This window comes from Babylonia areolata, chromosome 9 (assembly GCF_041734735.1).
Source record: "Babylonia areolata isolate BAREFJ2019XMU chromosome 9, ASM4173473v1, whole genome shotgun sequence".
NCBI classification, from domain to species: Eukaryota; Metazoa; Mollusca; class Gastropoda; order Neogastropoda; family Buccinidae; genus Babylonia; species Babylonia areolata.
The window spans coordinates 44,723,810-44,747,526 of NC_134884.1; the positions used below are offsets into that span (position 1 = coordinate 44,723,810).

The 23,717-nt window shown below is 43.5% G+C and overlaps 1 protein-coding gene across 2 annotated transcripts in view; it reads right to left on the minus strand.

The window, feature by feature from the left end:
• Positions 1 to 2,637: 2,637 nt before the first annotated feature.
• LOC143285520 (lysophosphatidylcholine acyltransferase 2-like) overlaps positions 2,638 to 23,717 on the minus strand; it is a 37,334-nt gene continuing 16,254 nt past the window's right edge. The window contains exons 6-14 of one of the 2 annotated variants that reach the window (XM_076592872.1): positions 22,923 to 22,957; positions 21,396 to 21,450; positions 19,270 to 19,352; positions 18,522 to 18,647; positions 16,270 to 16,420; positions 15,303 to 15,401; positions 14,223 to 14,364; positions 12,312 to 12,545; positions 2,638 to 2,900 (exon numbers count right to left, since the gene is read on the minus strand). In XM_076592872.1, the coding sequence (XP_076448987.1) occupies positions 2,896 to 2,900; positions 12,312 to 12,545; positions 14,223 to 14,364; positions 15,303 to 15,401; positions 16,270 to 16,420; positions 18,522 to 18,647; positions 19,270 to 19,352; positions 21,396 to 21,450; positions 22,923 to 22,957 (930 nt within the window). In that variant the 3' untranslated portion in view covers positions 2,638 to 2,895. Of the gene's footprint in view, positions 2,901 to 11,572; positions 12,546 to 14,222; positions 14,365 to 15,302; positions 15,402 to 16,269; positions 16,421 to 18,521; positions 18,648 to 19,269; positions 19,353 to 21,395; positions 21,451 to 22,922; positions 22,958 to 23,717 lie in introns of those variants that run through there. The other variant, XM_076592871.1, reaches the window with a different exon arrangement.

Sequence of the window (23,717 nt, forward strand, 5' to 3'; positions counted from 1 at the left end):
TGAACAAGCTTCCTTCATCACGGCACCTGTCACTGCAGGTACAAGTGGCAGGGAATGAACAAGCTTCCTTCATCACGGCACCTGTCACTGCAGGTACAAGAGGCAGGGAATGAACAAGCTTCCTTCATCACGGCACCTGTCACTGCAGGTACAAGTGGCAGGGAATGAACAAGCTTCCTTCATCACGGCACCTGTCACTGCAGGTACAAGTGGCAGGGAATGAACAAGCTTCCTTCATCACGGCACCTGTCACTGCAGGTACAAGTGGCAGGGAATGAACAAGCTTCTTCATCACGGCACCTGTCACTGCAGGTACAAGTGGCAGGGAATGAACAAGCTTCCTTCATCACGGCACCTGTCACTGCAGGTACAAGTGGCAGGGAATGAACAAGCTTCCTTCATCACGGCACCTGTCACTGCAGGTACAAGAGGCAGGGAATGAACAAGCTTCCTTCATCACGGCACCTGTCACTGCAGGTACAAGTGGCAGGGAATGAACAAGCTTCCTTCATCACGGCACCTGTCACTGCAGGTACAAGTGGCAGGGAATGAACAAGCTTCCTTCATCACGGCACCTGTCACTGCAGGTACAAGAGGCAGGGAATGAACAAGCTTCCTTCATCACGGCACCTGTCACTGCAGGTACAAGTGGCAGGGAATGAACAAGCTTCCTTCATCACGGCACCTGTCACTGCAGGTACAAGTGGCAGGGAATGAACAAGCTTCCTTCATCACGGCACCTGTCACTGCAGGTACAAGTGGCAGGGAATGAACAAGCTTCCTTCATCACGGCACCTGTCACTGCAGGTACAAGTGGCAGGGAATGAACAAGCTTCCTTCATCACGGCACCTGTCACTGCAGGTACAAGAGGCAGGGAATGAACAAGCTTCCTTCATCATGGCACCTGTCACTGCAGGTACAAGAGGCAGGGAATGAACAAGCTTCCTTCATCACGGCACCTGTCACTGCAGGTACAAGAGGCAGGGAATGAACAAGCTTCCTTCATCACGGCACCTGTCACTGCAGGTACAAGTGGCAGGGAATGAACAAGCTTCCTTCATCACGGCACCTGTCACTGCAGGTACAAGTGGCAGGGAATGAACAAGCTTCCTTGCAACTGCACACTGCCTCACACAGCACGAGGGCACTGACAGCGTGGGCAAACCACCCACCTGCTCACCCACATCCACACAGACAAAAATTAACATTGCAAGACACCGGGAACTGGCTAAACAAGATCTGTACAAACCCTGTGAGATTTCAACCTGAAATGGATGTATTATGCAACACAGTACAGAAAATACAAAGACATCTATATATACATACATACATACATGATTATATCAATAATATATATAATCATATCAATATTGCAATATGGAAATTCAAGTATACCGGTACTTAGCTTGTATATATTTACATGTAGTTTTTCATAGAATAATCTAAAATTATTTACAACAGTGGATCAATAACAAAAAACAAAAAAAAGGGTTGACATCACATGTGCATGTACCATGCTGACAGACTTAAAAAAAAATAACCATCTCCTTTTTCTTCCACATGACTGATGTGTGTATAAAGTAAAATAACCGTCTCCTTTTTCTTCCACATGACTGATGTGTGGATAAAGTGAATCTATTTAATCACCTGAGATGTGCATGTGTGCATGCATGTGTGTGTGTGTGTGTGTGTGTGTGTGTGTAACAGTAATATTCATATTTAAAATCAACGTATTTTCTTTGAAAAGATTAATGAGTTTTATACCAGAATTATTTGTGGTACTATCTTTTAATTTTCATTCTGTGTGTGTCTGTGTGTGAAGCAAACTTCAACGATGGCATTTTCTCAGCAACCTCATTCAGTGTGGGAAACACACTCGCTAGGATGGCAGACATGCACAAGAGCTTTCCAGTCACTCCGTTCATGACCAAAGGGCAAGCAGGGTGAGAGAGCAAAGTTTGTCACAGCTCATTTCTTCATTAAATTTTCATAGAACTTGGTTTATAATGACTGACAATGAATCGTATTGAAAAATTCAATGTCGGATGTTAAAGGTGAAGGTCACGACATGTCATACAGTAGTTCAAAGAAAACCATGCAGGTACAAGAAGAGATGATCTTCATTGAACTCGGCAAGTGATTGATTTACTCAAACCTTGAACTGAAATGGGGGAGGGAAAAACGAAGAATAATAAAGCTAGGGTTTTTCACCCAATTATATCAAAACTGATACAGTGATTGGTTACGGCCAAAACAAAAACTCCTTCAAAAATTCAAGTTTAAATGTCAAGGTCACTACAGCACAATTAAAACTGGCCAGATGATAATGTCCCTTTCTTTTTTGCGATTCCACAGTCCCAGGAGGCACCACAGCAGAGTCCGTTAGGCGCTGAACTTGTGATCCAGTGTGCACCAGTGAGCAGGGTTCGAGGCCCTGTTTGAGCACGGTGCTGTGTCCTGGGGGAAAAACACTGTACTCTGAGTCTCCTCACTCCACCCTGGCGTCAACAGGTAGCTGACTGCATGGAGAAGGTGACAGATGGTGGAAAGGGACGACTGGACCCCTTGGGAGACTGAATGAAGCAGGTGACTCAAAAACAACAAACAACCCTCCCCCCGCCCCACCCCAAAAAACAACAACAAAAACCCCCCACCCACAATAAGAAAAGACGAGAGATGCCAAAACAACAGTGTTCCAATCACCTTTGCAAACACCAGTAGCACACTTTTCACGGTGGTGCGGTGAGCAGTTAAGCCAACTGTCCAGAGCGCCCTTTCCACCCACCACCTGTGTGGCAGTGCTTGTGACATGGCAGCATGCACACACATGCACTCTCTCTGCCTTCTGCCCACTTTCTGCACTACCACCTTCTGCCCACAAACAGGCGTATAGCTCATCCTGAAAGCAAACAAAAATCATAACAAATAAATAAGATAAATAAATTACAACAATAGAGAAAACAAGTAACCGAGAATATAAAATAAAACGAAATAAAACACAATCGAATCAAACCTCAGAACAAGGAAACAGATTTCCAGGCACTGCTCGTCACCAAAAAAAAAACGAAAAAGTAAAACAAAAGGTAAAAAAAACCAGTCATCTCTGGCAGACTGCAGTCATGCAAACTCACCTAATATCCCATCCTTGCTAACTCTTGTCACATTTCTCCTGAAATACACACACCAAAAGCACACTGTGCCTCAGCTTCTGACTGGCGGGGGAAGCAACGACCTCCTCTTCCTCAGAGTGAGGGCCAGAAAGTAAAGGTCCAACCCACCCACTGCCCACACTTGTACATGGTGAAGGCTTGCATGTCAGGGAGGTATCACAACAGCCCAGTGGTTACAGCCATGCACTTTCAATCTGTGGCTCATGGGTTCAAATCCTAGTCATGACGCCTGGTGAGTTAAGCATGGACATTTTTCCCATCTCCCAGGTCATCACATTTGCAGACCTGCTAATGCCCGAACCCCCTACGAGTGTATACGCAAGCAGAAGATAAAATGTGCATGATAAAGATCCCACATTCCTTGTCAGCATAAAAGCCCACATGTATGTAAGAGTGAATGTGGGCACTGCAGCCCAAGAATGCAGGAGGAGGACTGGTCAAATTACATACACTGAGCAACAACAACAACTGGCAGGCCTACACAGAAACAGAAATAATGTACTGAGGTCCCGTTGTCTTCATCTCTTTCTGAAGAGACAGAAAAACTGAGGTCCCATGTCCAGCATGCACTCAGCACATGTAAAAGAACCCACAGGATCCCACTTGGACGGTACAAAAATAAAACACACACAAAAATCGGAAAACAGGGGGCACTGCCAGAGCAGCCATGTTTCACACAGAGACATCTGTTGTGACAAAAAGTAATACAATATTCATCAGACTAAAATCTCCCTTGTGCCAGTTGGGGATCAAACTGACGGTGTGTGATAACAACACAGCAAGACATTTCCTCCCTCTCAGAATTACATCCTTTTTCAAGAAGTCACCCAAATGTACATCTCTTATATAACAAAGTAACACTGAGAATAATTATACTAAAGTCACCTTGTACATCTCTTGTATAACAAAGTAACATTAAGAATAATTATATCCTTTGTATCACAATGACACATCAAGAACTAAATGTACACAACCCTGTGAGACTTCAACAAAAAAACCACACATGCATATGCACAGTAAAAATAAACTGGGTAAGGTGGTTACGTGTTACAACCACTCATACAAGGTTTTCCATCTAATATACTATGAATCATGCTTTACTGTGTTAAACACTGAAATAGAACAGGCCTATGTTACTTCTTTAATGAAGTAAACAAACCTTTTTTTTTTAATTTGTCAGTAAAATACCCTGTGCACAGAGTGCCTGTGAAAAGTGATCAATGGTGAAAACTAAGGAAAAAAGGAAGAAAAATGTTGTAGCAAATATTTAATTTCAATGTACTGCAAATTAGTTTTACAAGCTCAAGCTAGTGTCTGTACCATTTGAAAGTAAATCACAACCACTGTATCAATAATAAGAACTGTGCAATGAATTTTAGAATCACACTGTCTAGCAATTTTTATGTTGGCTAAGAATTAACAAAAACAACTTTTCCCCCTTCATCCAAACAATATAGATCATGCTCCGTAAGAGTTAAAGTAATGACATGAGGTATCTATGACGATCTGACAACAGTAACAAAAACATACAACAACACCATAACTAATCACGTTAATTTGGTAATGCTAACAGCATGTATAATTTTTCTGAAAAAAACAACAACAAAAAACAAAACAAAACAAAACAATCCAACAACAGTTTAGCAATAACAGGAATGATATGCAGCATTAAATTCATTTGTCAAGATTCTTAGATCCTGGACACAAAAAGTAGAAATCCTCTTAACTCACAATTGAAAATATCAACTGACTTGACATCTTTCAGTGGTCTCTCACCTCCTGCATTGTCAGTATCAGCCTTGCTGATGAAGGTGGTCACAAACTAGTCAACTGTACAAGTTTTCCATTCTGAGAGAAAGAAACTAAGTACACCACCTTGAAAGCTTCCCACCTGATCATGACACCACCAGCCTGTGACACAAAAGCCATTCAGGTTTTCTAGCTACGTGCTGTTTCCATGACAGGGTAAGAGGCAGCTTTTGCTGCGGTTGGTGACAGGATCTCCCCAGGACTGATCACTGTGTGACGTGTTCAACCACATCCACACCACCAAAACTGAACACCACAAGCCAGCCGTCTCCAGCTGTTCAACACTGGAACTGTTCACATCAAACATGAAGAGAAACAAGAACAGGTTGGATCCCCCCAAAAATGTCAACTTCTGTTTATTATTCAGACGCACAGATCAAACGCAAATGAGATTTAAACCACTGCACCAAACTGAAATCAACTCATGTTGCTTACTGCCCAGCCGACTGCCAGGCACCCATTTCAGGACTGATCACCTGCGACTTCTTAAACCAGTTGAAGAGAACCCAAAATGATGACAGGATCTATCAAAAGAACACTAAAACAACAGAGGCAAGGCCTTCAAGACTCACATGTGATATGCACTTTAGCCAATAAAGGAATCATGAGAAAAAAAGAACAGATAGATAGATAGATAGATAGAGAGAGAGAGAGAGAGAGAGACAGAGAGAGAGAGAGAGAGAGAGATCACTGAAAATGTATCCTGTATTGAACATTATTAAGCTTGGGGGAAAACAAAGAAAAAAGAAAAGAAGAGGCAACACAGTGGGACCGAACCAAGTTTGTCAGGGCTGGAAGCAAGTGACTAACTCACAGCCATAAAACACTTCTGCCAACTACAGACAACTACAACCAAAATTAATATCTAAACTCAATGTTTTTTTCAGCGCTAAAAATTGATTACGGTATTTGAGGTGATAACACCATTTAAATCATGCTATTTCAATGTTTCTCAATTGTTTGAAAATTTTTTGTAGGGTCACAGTAAAGGAGACATTTCCATTGCCTCAGGCACACTGCAACATGTAGCCATTTTTTCCAGATCTGCGAAGAACGATATACTGGGTTACCGAAACTCAGTGAAAGCTACCACTGATTCAATCTAAAAAAAAAGTTCATTCTACTTAATTCAGTATCCACCTTTCAAATATTTATATGCAGTAACCCCCCAAAACAGAGTATGGCTGCCTACACGGCAGGGTAAAAACGGTCATACACATAAAAGCCCACTCATGTACATATGAGTGAACGTGGGAGTTGCAAACCACGACCAAAGAAGAAGGTATGCAGTAAAACACTGATGGTGTAATGTTGCTGTATGTGTTCTGTCCAGAATTTGTATTTCTTTTTAACTGCAAACAAACAACAACCAAAAAACCCACAAAAAACAATATCATGCCATCTTCAAACCGAAACATATGTTCCGGCAACTTGAAAGAGCCCAGTAATAAATTCCTGGAGTGGGAGTCTCAACGAAATAAACCGTTCATTATCCTGATATACGGCTTAATCCGGAAGACTTACAACCTATTACTGGTATGACTGTAAAGATTTTTTTCCAGCTATGTTTAATTCAAATTGGATATTGGCAGACAAAGTGTTTTCAGAGAAAATGAATTTGTTTACCACAGACACACACACGGACACACAGAACATCGGGTTATAATATAGACTCACTTTCTTAACACAAGTGAGCAAAAAAGACATACTCCACTGCCACCAAATATCATGCAATTCCCCAGTGGTAAAGGAGACTGTAATTTATGCCCAAAAAAAGTCCCCAGCCACTGGCTTGCAAACCTGCAGCTGGCAGCGTTATGAAAAAACTGACAGACTGAAGACACCAGATCGTGACAAGTGGGAGTGGGTGTGGAGACGAGGGGGGAGGGGGGAGGAAGGAGGGTAGGGGCACAGTGTACAATCACAACATCACAGCCGTACCATGCATTGTCGAGGACAGTTCACCCACCTTGTGTGCGGCAGTGACGGTGTTTGCACGGCCCACCATCAGAGGAGGACAAAGCAGTGATACCTAGTCACTGTGCCTGTCTTCCCCCCTACCATGTCTACCTGCTTTTCTCAACTCTTTCTTCTTAACTTGCTGCTAGTCAGTTCTGTCCGTGGATCAGCAGCACACAATGTCTTCCCCCTGAACAAGTGTAACACAGACTCTTACAGAGATCACGGCAACCAGACAATGTCGTCCTGTGGACATGTCTACAACACACCATGGAAAAGTCACACACTCAAGCATCATCATCATCAATGCCCTTCAACACTTTTGATTAAAAAAACAACTCATTCAAACAATATCCACATCCTCCCCTGAACATGAACAGCTCCAACTTCAGGAGGACAATAACACATCATGCAACAACATGAATAATTTCATATGTAACACAGAATCTTGAGAACACACACTCAAACAACATCAGTCCTCACTGAACATGTAAAGGGGTTGTAAGGACTGTTGGCTAAATGCAGTACATCAGCACAGAACCATGCACTGAAGAAGAAACCAAAGAGTGATTTCTGAGATGACCAAGGCAGAAAGCAAGAGACATTACCAACCATTCAACTGTTACATCACAGACAAATCTCATCATTATAAAGTTAACATATCACAAAGTGTTAATTTGAAAGAAAAATCTCATATAAATTCAGCACATCACCAAATTAGTGTTAATTTGAAAAACAACACCAAAAAACCTCTGAAAGAAGAATAAGACAACACTGAACACACAGTTTACTCCAAAGGAAAAGGAAGACCCACAAAATTGGACCAAAGCAGCAGAAATACACGTCACTCAGATCACAGACATGAAAGCCAGCAGTGGTGCAAACAAAGCCCAGCCACAACAGATAAAAGCAGGAAAAAGACAAATGCCCAGATGATCCACAATCACGATAATCTTTGGTTCTGTATTGCAAGAATGTACGTGTAAATGACCGCGTTTGTCCACATTGCCCACACACAGCTGGGGAAAATCATTCTGGACAATTCATTTTGCTACCTATGTAACTACTCTGCTGCCACTTTTCTAGAATTCACAACACCCAATAGGTAACTCTAATTTCCTTCATTTTTTTATGTTTTTGTTGTGATAGTATGGGGTGGGGGGTGGGGGTCGGAAGGGAGAGGGAGAATGTGTTCAGTGAATCGTCTATGTGTCTGTTGCACTGATTAACTTCTGAACAACACACACTTGTCCAAACATTTGTCTCCCCCTACCCCAATCCCCCCAAACAAAGAGAATTCATATCAATTAAAAAAAAAACCCACAAAAAAACACCCTTTACTACTCCTTTGTTGTAAGTGAGTATCATCAACAGTTGTAGGTACTTCTATCAAAATAAGCATGACTCTTAGAGAATGATAAAAAAGGCTATGAAAAAAAGAAAAAGAAAGGAAGAAATGGAAGAGTGCAATACTATTTCTACTGGTTAAAAAAAAAACAACCAAACCCATCTTCATCAAACTGAACAAAAAATTCTACTTCCATGTGGTAAACACTGACACCAACCATGCCCTTCCCATGGGAAACAAACAATTCCATGTGGTAAACACTGACACCAACCATGCCCTTCCCACGAGAAACAAACAATTCCATGTGGTAAACACTGACACCAACCATGCCCTTCCCACGAGAAACAAACACTTCCATGTGGTAAACACTGACACCAACCACCCCCTTCCCATGGGAAACAAACACTTCCATGTGGTAAACACTGACACCAACCATGCCCTTCCCATGGGAAACACTTCCATGTGGTAAACACTGACACCAACCATCCCCTTCCCATGGGAAACACTTCCATGTGGTAAACACTGACACCAACCATCCCCTTCCCATGGGAAACACTTCCATGTGGTAAACACTGACACCAACCATGCCCTTCCCATGGGAAACACTTCCATGTGGTAAACACTGACACCAACCATGCCCTTCCCATGGGAAACACTTCCATGTGGTAAACACTGACACCAACCATCCCCTTCCCATGGGAAACACTTCCATGTGGTAAACACTGACACCAACCATGCCCTTCCCACGAGAAACAAACACTTCCATGTGGTAAACACTGACACCAACCATAAACACTGACACCAACCATCCCCTTCCCATGACAAGTCAACAAAAGATCCCCCTGTGTCACAAGTTTCAGTTTGTCAAGGAAATGAATGGCTGGAACAAATCCATATACACTGCACCATATCTGCAATGCAGACACCTGACCAGCAGCAAGAGTGCATGCATATATATATATATATATATATATATATATATATATATAGATATATATATGTTTGTGTACCTGTCTGAGTGGATTTCTTCAACAGAATCTTGCCAGAGGACAACACTTTTGCCGCCATGGAGTCTTTTTCAGAGCACCAAGAGTTTGCGGCACACAACACGGGACCTCAGTTTAGTGTGTGTGGATCAGTCTGCATGTTTTAACGCCTGTTCTTCTTATGTGAATAATTGTTTTTACCCTGCCATGTAGGCAGTCATACTCCGCTTTTTAGGGGTGTGCATGCTGGGTAAGTTCTTGTTTCCATAACCCACCAAACGCTGACATAGATTACTGGATCCTTAACGTGTGTATGATCTGCTTGCGTATACACATGAAGGAGGTTCAGGCACAAGCAGGTCTGCACATATGTTGACCTGGGAGATTGGAAAAATCTCCACCCTTTGCCCACCAGGCCCCGTTACCGAGATTCGAACCTGGGACCCTAAGATTGAAAGTCTAACGCTCTAACCACTTGGCCATTGCGCCCGCCGTTAACACCTTTTCAAAACTGAAACTGAACTGTGCTCTCTCCATGCATGCTCTGTTGTGCTTCCCCCACCATCCTGACCCGTCAACGCTTTGCAGAGATCACGTAAGAAACACTTCATGGCAGTACGCTGATCACATCTCCAGAAGGCTGCAGCGTTTCTGGAACTACCAGTCAGGGCCACCAGAACCATTCACAGTGTCAGGCTTGATGAATGTGCTGGGTTAATACATGCATCAGGCATTTGTTTTTGTATGATAAAGATGTAGTGTAGCATATATGGATCATTCCCCACGCTTTGACACCTCCTTGAAGCCAATACTGTAATGTGTATCTGATGGAATAAAACACAACATGCACAAAGCATTTTCTAAAAAACCCAAAAAAAACAACAACAAAAAAAAGCCTCTTCTTTTTTCAAAGGAACAGAATAACACTGCTTGAAAACGTCCATTTTTGCTGATTTGTTCTAACTCATACCCTCCAACAAAGCAATCTTCACCAAACCCAGCCCTGAAAAACTTGACCCTAAGGGCGCCAGCCAGCAGGTCCTTATATTCCACTTAGAACTCTGACAACGTCTGTTGATGTGAAAAAGGTGATTCCAGCTAGAGTTAGTGTTGGTCATGGGTCACTTACTACACCTGTGTACCTGACATATCAGTCTGCCACACTGATGTACCTGACACACTGATTACCACACTGATGTACCTGATGACACACTGATTACCACACTGATGTACCTGACACACTGATTACCACACTGATGTACCTGACACACTGATTACCACACTGATGTACCTGATGACACACTGATTACCACACTGATGTACCTGATGACACACTGATTACCACACTGATGTACCTGATGACACACTGATTACCACACTGATGTACCTGATGACACACTGATTACCACACTGATGTACCTGACACACTGATTACCACACTGATGTACCTGATGACACACTGATTACCACACTGATGTACCTGACACACTGATTACCACACTGATGTACCTGACACACTGATTACCACACTGATGTACCTGATGACACACTGATTACCACACTGATGTACCTGACACACTGATTACCACACTGATGTACCTGATGACACACTGATTACCACACTGATGTACCTGATGACACACTGATTACCACACTGATGTACCTGACACACTGATTACCACACTGATGTACCTGATGACACACTGATTACCACACTGAGGTACCTGATGACACACTGATTACCACACTGATGTACCTGATGACACACTGATTACCACACTGATGTACCTGACACACTGATTACCACACTGATGTACCTGACACACTGATTACCACACTGATGTACCTGATGACACACTGATTACCACACTGATGTACCTGACACACTGATTACCACACTGATGTACCTGATGACACACTGATTACCACACTGATGTACCTGACACACTGATTACCACACTGATGTACCTGATGACACACTGATTACCACACTGATGTACCTGACACACTGATTACCACACTGATGTACCTGATGACACACTGATTACCACACTGATGTACCTGACACACTGATTACCACACTGATGTACCTGATGACACACTGATTACCACACTGATGTACCTGATGACACACTGATTACCACACTGATGTACCTGACACACTGATTACCACACTGATGCACCTGATGACACACTGATTACCACACTGATGTACCTGACACACTGATTACCACACTGATGTACCTGATGACACACTGATTACCACACTGATGTACCTGATGACACACTGATTACCACACTGATGTACCTGACACACTGATTACCACACTGATGTACCTGATGACACACTGATTACCACACTGATGTACCTGATGACACACTGATTACCTTCGCCTCTTGCTGAACCACTGCCTCTTATCCAGATGTTAACAAGGATTTACACAGCACAACCATTCAACAAGTGGACAATGTAGGGGGCTATTTCTATATATATATATATAAACCCCACAGAAATCTCTCCCCAAACCAAATGCCCCCCCACCCCCAGCCCCATTTTCCCCTGTTCCCCAAGTCATGGCCGGTACCAGCACAGCATTCCTAACACCATGTCAGGAAGAAGAGAAAATGTTAGCAGAGACAATACATAAAAAACATAATATACGTCTGAGGATTAGCAGGATAATTTGTGAGTAAGCTAAAAGAGAAAAACAAAACAAAAAGAAACATAAACATGAACGCTCAAACAAATAAACACAGATATACAACAAAATAATATTTAAAAAAGAAAAAAACGAAAAAAAAAAAAACCGAGGCCCCATCAAGCCAACTGTTGCTGGCTTTGAATCAGGCAGGTGGGGGGAGGGGGAGAAAAAGGAAAAGAAAACTACAACCACGAACAACACGTGACAGACACAGCTCAGGGTGATGTCCAGTCTCTTCCAGACCCGATCACCCCCCTCACCAACAGCAAACAACACACAGCACGTTGTGCTTGTGGAAACACACCAACACCACACCATCGTCCAACAACTACTGACTCTTCACTTTGCCGTCCACTGAGGCAGCAGTGCCATGATCAACAGCTTTATCAACATCGTCGTCGTCGTCGTTGTCCTTGGACAGTCGTCTCCTGCTGATCCTCTTTGCTGGGCTGACGTGGATGATGTTCTGATCAGCAGATGATGACGATGCCAATGATGTCGCCATTTCATGGTACTTGACAAACAGACTGGCATACTCTGGCTTCTCTTCTGCATACGTCCTGAAGTCCTCTGCAGCAAGACAGGGTGAACAGCTGGTCAGGTGGAATGGGAAGGCAACAGTTTAATGCTGCTCTGAACAGTTGGATAATGTGTTCAACAGTTTGATAAATGTTCTCAACAGTTCAACAAATGGTCTGACCAGTTCAATAAAAAGTTCTCACCAGTTTAATTATGTTCTGAACAGTTCAATAAATTTTCTTAACAGTTTGTTTCAATGTTCTGAACAGTTCAATAAAGGTTACGTTATTTCAAAAACTGTTCTGAATGATTCAATAACTCAGGATGGGGGGCATGGGTGTGTGTGTGTGTGTGTGTGGGGGGGGGGGGGGTAAAAAAATGTCTTGTATTACGCTGTGGATCAGTACTCTCTGTTAACAACATATGAAGACAGACGGCCCAACAATGTACAACATATGAAGACAGACGGCCCAACAATATACAACATATGAAGACAGACGGCCCAACAATATACAACATATGAAGACAGACGGCCCAACAATATACCACAACATATGAAGACAGATGGCCCAACAATGTACCACAACATATGAAGACAGACGGCCCAACAATATACAACATATCAAGACAGACGGCCCAACAATATACCACAACATATCAAGACAGACGGCCCAACAATATACCACAACATATCAAGACAGACGGCCCAACAATATACCACAACGTATGAAGACAGACGGCCCAACAATATACCACAACGTATGAAGACAGACGGCCCAACAATATACCACAACATATGGAGACAGACGGCCCAACAATATACCACAACATATGAAGACAGACGGCCCAACAATATACCACAACATATCAAGACAGACGGCCCAACAATATACCACAACATATCAAGACAGACGGCCCAACAATATACCACAACATATCAAGACAGACGGCCCAACAATATACCACAACATATCAAGACAGACGGCCCAACAATATACCACAACGTATGAAGACAGACGGCCCAACAATATACCACAACATATGAAGACAGACGGCCCAACAATATACCACAACATATGAAGACAGATGGCCCAACAATATACCACAACATATGAAGACAGACGGCCCAACAATATACCACAACATATGAAGACAGACGGCCCAACAATATACCACAACATATGTGCTAAAGCAGGTCACCTGAACAACTACTTTATGTATCAAGTGAATTCTATCTTGTGCTCCAGTCCAAACAGTGCAACATTTTGTTGGAAAAAAATCATTTACAATAACCATGTTTAATTTTTCTGTAGCAATAAGCAGCAATCAGATTATCTGCTTCCAGGACTTCACAAAAGAACAATTCATATATTCTGTATGACACACACACACACACATACACACACACAAACGCACCCCACCCGCACCCCACACCAGACCGCTTCCCTGTCCTCCCCCCCCAACCCCCGGGTTCCCACTGTCTATCTGACCCACAGACACTGGTCTCCAGAGGGACGCCTCTGGCCTGCTACAGTTCACTCGCATGTTCTCCGTGGATCCGGCACACATCTTCCCAACAATCCCAAGTCCCCCCAACGTCAAGGCTCCTGGCAGTTTCCCCCCACACCCTGTCTCTCCTGTGTGTGTAAACCTAAGTACAGCCATACAGTGTGCATGTGTGGCAGGTAATGGAGCCAGGTGTGAGGTGTGGTGACGCTGTGTGCCTACTGTAAGTGATCTTGCCGTCCTTGTCCGTGTCAGCCTGGCTGAACAGCTCATCAGCCTCATCAGCGTCCATGGTGAAAGCGTTGCACAGGATGATCTCCAGCTCTTCCTGGGTGATGTAGCCCTTGTTGTCCTTGTCGAACAGCTGCCACAACAACAGTAACAACTCAACATAAATAAATACATGAAAAACTCTCATAATTAAGGAGATGATTTGGCAATGTCTGAAGTATTCTCTTTAAAAAAAAATTTTTTTGGTTTAAATCACACCTTTATTCTGAAATTATTAATGAGCTAGCCACTATGACACTTCTGCATCATGACTTTGCAGGCCGGAATTTCCATGTCTTTATCACTTTCAGCTTGCAACTACAATACGGAAAAAGAATGCAGTATTTTTTTTACATGGTTTTGACAGGCATGTACCTGAAAACATAAAAAAATAATACATTTCAAACAGTTTCATGCTAAAATACTTACACACAGAAAAGATAAGACTTCAAAGATGCGAAATTTGTAAAAATCCTGATTTTCATTATTTTGACCCTGATATAGCTGGCTGTGTCTTTTGCCAGATTTTCGCCACGTGCTGCGTCACAAATAGGGTGTGTGTGTTTATTTGTAAATAATGTACATTGTGTGCTACGTGTTTTATTCAGTGTATTTGAGAAGTTTCCACTCAGAAAATAACAGGCTTGGTAACACTAATTTTGTAACAAAAATATATATTCAATTGAATTGCCATGATGGCGGAGGACACGTTCAGTTTGGACTGTACTTATCATTTCTGACTTACAATGTATTCTGAACATGACAGAGGGTAGTTGTAAGCTAACTGCACGATGTCACTGTGATTTTACGTGTATTTGGTGACAACAGAGGCAACAGCAGCATGACACATTTTAAGTTGGGACACAAATTTCAGTGTGCAGAACATAGAACAATACTTTGAGAACACTTCGGCCAAATATGAATGCTCTTGAGTGAATGGTTAGTCTATGGTGTCGTGTGTAACTGAGAAAAAGAGTAATACAAATCTATCTGTCTATATATATCTATGTATATATGTATGTATGTATGCACCTGAAATGCCTGACGCAGGGTGTCCTCAGAGTTGGCAGGGTTGGCGATCAGTGACAGACCGATGATGTACTCCCTGAAGTTGATGGTGCCCGACTGGTCCTGTCACACATCAGTAGTGACTAGTGTATTACACACACGTAGCAATAGGGATTAGTGTACTCTAAACACGTAGCAACAGTGATTAGTATACTCTATAGCAACAGTTATTGGTGTACTCTACACATGCATGTGAGACAGGCAGGATTAGGCAACGCTCCCCCCCCCCCACCCCCACCTTGTTGTAGAGAGTGAACACCTCCTTCAAGGTAGGTGAGACAGGCAGGTGTAGGCAACGCTCCCCCCCCCCACGCCTCCCCCACACACACCCCCAGCCCCCCCTGTCGTAGAGAGTGAACACCTCCTTCAAGGCAGGTGAGACAGGCAGGTGTAGGCAACGCTCCCCCCCCCCACGCCTCCCCCACACACACCCCCAGCCCCGCCTCCCCCTGTCGTAGAGAGTGAACACCTCTTTCAAGGCAGGTGAGACAGGCAGGTGTAGGCAACGCTCCCCCCCTCCCCACACACCCCCGGCCCCCCCTCCCCCTGTCGTAGAGAGTGAACACCTCCTTCAAGGCAGGTGAGACAGGCAGGTGTAGGCAACGCTCCCCCCCCTCCCCACACACCCCCGGCCCACCCTTCCTCTGTCGTAGAGAGTGAACACCTTCAAGGCAGGTGAGACAGGCAGGTGTAGGCAACGCTCCCCCCCCCCCCCACGCCCCCCACACTTCCCCTGTCATAGAAAGTGAACACCTCCTTCAAGGCAGGTGAGACAGGCAGGTGTAGGCAACGCTCCCCCCCCCACACACACACACCCCTGGCCCACCCTTCCCCTGTCGTAGGAAGTGAACACCTCCTCCAGGGCAGGTAAGACATGCAGGTGCAGGTAACGCCCTCCCCCCACCCCCTCACGCTCCCCATCCCTCCTCACCCTGTCATAGAGAGTGAACACCTCCTCCAGGGCAGGTGAGACAGGCAGGTGCAGGTACTCTGCGAACTCTGTCAGCGTCACGCTCCCTGACCCGCTGCGATCGATCGTCTGGAACTTCTGCAGCAGCTCCTTCATCTGGTCAAAGCTGAACCTGCACACAGCAGTCTGTCACATGGAGCTTTATTCAGAAACCAGCTCATACTGACCCGCATCCAAACCACGCATCACGTTTTGGGGTCACTTTGTCTGTATTGTGTACGTGCCTATAAAAACAGGTGGTCTCTTTTTTTTGTGTGTTCATGTCTGTGTACTTGCACTTACATGTGTGTATGAATGGGTCTAACGTTGCTTTAACTGACACCTAGACATTACTTTGAGATCTGTTCCAATGGTGTTAAGAACAGACGGGTGATCATCCATGAAATGGTCCTTTGTGGTCGACTGGGCTGTAAGCAACATGCTGTGATCTGATTCTGAGTTTGTGTAGAGTGATGGCCTAGAGGTAACACGTCCGCCTAGGAAACAAGAGAATCTGAGCGCACAGGTTCGAATCACGGCTCAGCCGCCGATATTTTCTCCCCTCCACTAGACCTTGAGTGGTGGTCTGGACGCTAGTCATTCGGATGAGACGATAAACCGAGGTCCCGTGTGCAGCATGCACTTAGCGCACGTAAAAGAACCCACGGCAACAAAAGGACTGTTCCTGGCAAAATTCTGTAGAAAAATCCACTTCGATAGGAAAAACAAATAAAACTGCACGCAGGAAAAAATACAAAAAAATGGGTGGCGCTGTAGTGTAGCGACATGCTCTCCCTGGGGAGAGCAGGCCGAATTTCACACAGAGAAATCTGTTGTGATAAAAAGAAATACAAATACAAATACAAAATAAACATGACTGAATGCAAAGCATGCTGGAAGAACCTTAGCACACAACACACACCTGAAACTAACTCACCAGCAAGGCCCCAAGATCAATACACTTTAGATTAACACACAAGAAGAACCATGGCTGGTACTGGAACCGTGCAACAGATGCACAGCTGTGACATTACACAAGTTTGTTGTGGAACTAACACACAGCAAAGACCCAAGATCAACACACTCCAGATTAACACACAAAAAGAACCACGGACAGCAATCTGCAATGCCCATACAGTTGTGACTGGCCTTACCCCAGTCTGTTGTGTACCTACACACCAGCAAGGTCGCAAGCTGTGACCTTACCCCAGTTTGTTGTGTACCTACACACCAGCAAGGACGCAAGCTGTGACCTTACCCCAGTTTGTTGTGTACCTACACACCAGCAAGGTCGCAAGCTGTGACCTTACCCCAGTTTGTTGTGTACCTACACACCAGCAAGGACGCAAGCTGTGACCTTACCCCAGTTTGTTGTGAACTAACACACCAGCAAGGTCGCAAGCTGTGACCTTACCCCAGTTTGTTGTGAACTAACACACCAGCAAGGTCGCAAGCTGTGACCTTACCCCAGTTTGTTGTGAACTAACACACCAGCAATGTCGCAAGCTGTGACCTTACCCCAGTTTGTTGTGAACCAACACATCAGCAAGGTCGCAAGCTGTGACCTTACCCCAGTTTGTTGTGAACTAACACACCAGCAAGGTCGCAAGCTGTGACCTTACCCCAGTTTGTTGTGAACCAACACACCAGCAAGGTCGCAAGCTGTGACCTTACCCCAGTTTGTTGTGAACTAACACACCAGCAAGGACGCAAACTGTGACCTTACCAGTTTGTTGTGAACCAACACACCAGCAAGGACGCAAGCTGTGACCTTACCCCAGTTTGTTGTGAACTAACACACCAGCAAGGACGCAAACTGTGACCTTACCAGTTTGTTGTGTACCTACACACCAGCAAGGACACAAGCTGTGACCTTACCCCAGTTTGTTGTGTTGGTTCAAGGTCGCAATCTGTGACCTTACCCCAGTTTGTTGTGAACTAACACACCAGCAAGGTCGCAAGCTGTGACCTTACCCCAGTTTGTTGTGAACCAACACACCAGCAAGGTCGCAAGCTGTGACCTTACCCCAGTCTGTTGTGAACTAATATACCAGCAAGGTCGCAAGCTGTGACCTTACCCCAGTTTGTTGTGAACCAACACACCAGCAAGGTCGCAAGCTGTGACCTTACCCCAGTTTGTTGTGTACCTACACACCAGCAAGGTCGCAAGCTGTGACCTTACCCCAGTTTGTTGTGAACCAACACACCAGCAAGGTCGCAAGCTGTGACCTTACCCCAGTTTGTTGTGCAGCTTCTGGAACTCCACCAGCCCTGCCTCCAGTGGCAGGTTCAGGCTTCCCGCCCTCATCATCAGACGACAGTCATCATAGGTGTGGTCCGTCACTGGCAACTCTAAACACCTGAAAAGCAGTTCAAGGTCATCATAGGTGTGGTCAGTTACTGGAAACTCCAAACGCATGAAAAACAGTTCAAGGTCATCATAGGTGTGGTCCGCCAATGGCAACTATAAACACCTGAAAAACAGTTCAAGGTTGTCATAGATATGGTCCGTCACTGGCAACTCTAGACACCTCAAAAATAGTTCAAGGTGGTCACAGATGTGGTCCGTCACTGTAAACTCTAAACACCTGTAAAATAGTTCAAGGTCATCACAGGTGTGGTCTGTCAATGACAAATACCTGAAAAATAGTTAAAGTTGTCATAGGTGTTTTCCGTCAGTCTCACGGATGAACTTTGCTTTCTTACATGTCATCTTGAGTGCCGGAAGTGAATGTTTTTGAAACAATGGTTACGCACAGTGCAGCCATGCTGATGTCGGACCGCACAAGACCATTATTTGAAAATATCATTTTCCATCACAAGAAAACATATTTTTACACCAGTGACCGTAGTCCAATAGAACTGTTTTACCAATACCCATAGAAACTACAGAAAAATCATTATGGTAGGCAGGTCTAGATTCTCTCACTCCCTAAGTGAATGTTTCACCCCTAGGCCACACAAAGACTAAGTACAACTCACTCTGCCATGACTCGACGAACATTGTTAGCAAACAGCTTGGGGTTTGTCCGCTCTTCTTTAGAAGGATGATACACTGGTAAGTACTGCAACAATCAGACAGTGGAACATACATGCGTGCAGTTCCTTTAAACATACTTTTAAAAAATGATCATAGATGAACATGCACACATGCACAAACACAGACACATGCACAAACACACAGACACATGCACACACACTTCTTTTTTTACAACAATTTACAACAAAGATTGATATAATCAAAAATCACATGATCATTCATTACTGCCAAAACCTGACCGGATTGCTTAACTTAGCTTTCCTTACACTTTCCATTTGACAAGTTAAAACACACCCAAGCAGCAAGTTGTATCAAACTGATGGTATCTGGAGATTCTTTTGACAAGATACCATTTTTGTCCTTCTTTCAGGAAGATCACAGCAAAACGAAAAGTGGTGTTGAGCACATATCACTCTTCCTTAGGAATGCAAACAATTACAGAATCAGAACATGAATGGAGCTGTCAAAAAAAACGGACAGTACAAAGACAAGCTGGAATTAACCCAGGAAAGCCTCGCGCTAGGACTATACGGCGTAGGGGCGCGTCCCCCGGGTGGCGGATGGGGGAGCCCTCCCTTTGGGGGTTGCACCAAATGATATGGAATAAGGTACCGTGGACCCACATAGTCTAGGAGAAGGACAACTCTGATTTCAAACCTGGGAAGATGGAGTCCGTTAGCCTCAGCAGGCAGTCCTTCCAAGAGAAGGAAAACTCCCAAGAGAAAACCCGGCCAACTATAAACCGTAACCAGAACAGGAGATCACTGAAGATGGCGCCACAGTGGCCTCTCTAAGGGGCGTGATCTAGTCAAAACCGGCTGTGCACGCACTCTACGACACATGGCTATGCAGACAAAAACCCAGGAAAGCTTCACGACTGAAAAAAGAGAGTGAACAAAATAAGCAGTTGTACAAGAGTGAACACTTGTGTAAACATATGCAAAGGACTGTGTGCACCCGCCACCCCCCCCTCCCCTCCTCCCCCCAACACACTCATACACACATCAAAATATATAACAATCTGAAATGAAATGAAATGGGCACAATAGCCGAGTGGTTAAGCATTGGATTTTCAATTTGAGGGTCTCAGATTCGAATCTCTGTAACTGTGCCTGGTGGGTAAAGGGTGGAGATACTTCCAATTTCTCAGATCAACATATGTGCAGACCTGCTTGTGCCTGAACCCCCTTCGTGTATATACACAAGCAGAAGATCAAATACGCACGTTAAAGATCCTGTAATCCATATCAGCGTTCAGTGGGTTATGGAAACAAGGACAAACCCAGCATGCACACCCCCGAAAATGGAATGTGGCTGCCTAGATGGCAGGGTAAAAACGGTAATACATGTAAAAGCCCACTCATGTACACGAATACAAGCGAACATGGGAGCTGCAGCCCATGAACCAAGAAGAAGAAGAAAGAAGAAAAAATGAAATCAAAATCATGTTGCTTATACCCCAGCTGACGGGGGCCATTTCAAGGCTGATTACCTGTCAGTTCTTAACACCAGTTGGAGAGATCCCAAAATAATGTTAAAAGCTCAATTAAGACAACACAGATTAAAAAAAAAAAAAAAAGAGAAAAAAAAGACCAGTTCACCCACACTTTGCTCAGTCCATGTAAAATTTTGATCAAGTTCAAAACATTGACAAAAATATAAAAAGACCAATTCAATTGTGTCCGTATCAGTCCATGTAAAACTGAAGTTCAAAATACTGATTTCTTCAGGAAGGAAAAAGAGTATTTGGGGGCTGAAAGACCTCATGGAACAAACTCTTCAAGGAGCTGGCTGAAAAATGTCTGTGCCCAGTATCCTACAAACCCCAGCAGTCAATCAGAAGATAACAATAAGGGATAAATATCAAACACTCTTTTAAGAAAAATGCTCTGGGTACTTCACAACACGCATGATATTATCATACATAACACATTACATCAGTGACACATACACACAGCAAAATGTATCTGGCAGACTATACACACACAAGAACACAATGTATACACACAAGTACACATTAAAACACACATCCACATCCACAGACACTGGACAAAAAACTGTGACTGACCTCCACTTCCATATGATTGTGCAGCTGGCACAGAGTAAGCCACAGCAGCTTCCACCTGCAGCAATCAGTATGCCACTCTGTCAGGTTGATATCAAAACAAATGTCCCGTGTGTGCGTGCGTGTGCGCGTGCGTGCGTGCGTGCGTGTGCGTGTGTCTGTGTGTGTGTCTGTGTATCTGTGTGTGTGTGTGTCTCTGTGTGTGTGTGTGTGTGTGTGTGTCTGTGTGTGTGTCTGTGTCTGTGTGTGTGCGTGTGCTTGTGTTTTACATGCACAGTACTCTCCAATGTGTCTGCCAATGAACATGTATGTATTCCATTAGCCAAAGGCACGTGACAGTTTTTACTTCATTCTTCCCAACACAGCTGGCAGTGCAAACTGGAAAAGAAGAGAGCAGGACAGGTAGCAGCCAGGTCTTCTGATGTGTTAAAAAGTCCCGCGGGTCCCACATGCTCTTTAAGCACAATTCTGAGGGATGTAGACTGCCTTGAATGAATCACTCTATTACTGCATATTCTAATCAAAATCTACACAACTACAACAGAGTACCAGAGCTTCAGTCTGCCTTTTAATGTGTGTAGAATACAAAAGCAGACTGAAAATAGGATGCTCTATCCGTACTCTTTTTATGTGTTGGTTCAGTTTTCCTTAATGTCCTAGGGACGTGTTCAATGCACACACAGGGCATCCTTTCTGCTCACAAAGCATCAGGGATGCATATTTATGCGTTATCAGAAGCCATTACCAACTTCAACAAAATGTTCTTTTTTTTCTCTCCAGTCAACAATGAAATGGTTATGAAAGACTTGTTCTGGAGCAGTTACTTTGTCTTTATTTTTTTTTCAACTGAAAGCTGCATCCCTTTTGTTTATTAACCCTTTGACTGCTGAACCCTGGTGAAATGAAATCAATGTGCCATGAACCAAAAAAGCAGTTACTACTTTCTGTGTACTTTATGTGATGGAATTCATTTTGCTGAACAAAAGTAAAGCAGCCTCAAGAGGAAGAAGTTCAAATACAAGAATAAAGACTGAAATCCTGACTAGTAAGGAATCCTGACTGGTCAGTACAGTTCTATCACAGTGATAGGAAAGCCTTCACTGATGAGCGTAACTGTCAGCGGGAGTCAAGGGGTTAAACTGTTCTTTGCCGTGCAGATTTCATGCAGTTTCCAAGAACACTGCCAGCTGTATTATTTTAGGACCATTTCTTTTCTTCCCCCCCTCCCCCTGCCCCCCAGTAAAGTTCTTTTATCACACGAAACAGCTCGCCATTATCACTCCTGTCATCACAATGCTAATTTTACATGTGCACTCACTGCTCTCCCTATACCACCTATCAAAAATGAATAAATGAAAAAAGGAGGAAAGCAGTTTATCTGACAACAATCGATCTTCATTTATTTTATCTATTAAAAGAATCCGGAAAAAAAAAAAAAAAACCAGGCCAAAAAACCCCCACAAAACCCCAAAGGTTTCGACTGTCTAAACAAAAGCTGAGCCATGGACGATCAAACTGCAACACACTTACGCTCCCGGCCCATCCCAAGTCCATGTCATTGTGTCCTGAAAAGGAAATCAATAATGATCAATAAAACATGGATAACAAAACAAAACTAACCAAGCAACAAATTATATCCAGAAAATCCAGCCAGCAACTACAAAACAACTTAAAAACAATTACAACCATTTCACATTAGAAATGATGCCAACATTAGCTCATCTTGTATTATAAAATGATCCATCTATTTTTCTTCTAAAAACTGCAGGCACGACAAGATCTTTGTGTTCATTTAGTACAATACATGTACACAAACAAATATGTCTTCGCAAAACATAGCTGCAGCTTTCATTTGCTCCATTACATAAATGACAAGAGAGGCAAGGCCTTCAAAACTCACTTGTGATACATTTTTTTTAAAAATCCAAGCTTTTTATGTATTGAGTATAATTTCAAAATATAATGTTTAAGATGAGAAAGATCAGTTTAAAGTAAATTAAGTCCCCTAGCATTAATTACAGAGTAATTTCCCTATTTTACTATCTGCACCAAAATGTTTGCAAAATAAATAAAACTTCCATGCTGAGCAAAAGAAGTTCCTGTCTGAACAAAAAATGGTAATAATGACTCCTCTTGTTGTTGTGTCAGAATAAGAGGTCAAAGTGCCAAGTTTAGAGAATACAAAAAATATAAATGTAACAGTAAATGCAGTTTGCATATAATTAGGCTTCTTTTTTTATTTTTTTGTGCCCATCCCAGAGGTGCAATATTGTTTTAAACAAGATGACTGGAAAGAACTGAATTTTTCCTATTTTTATGCCAAAT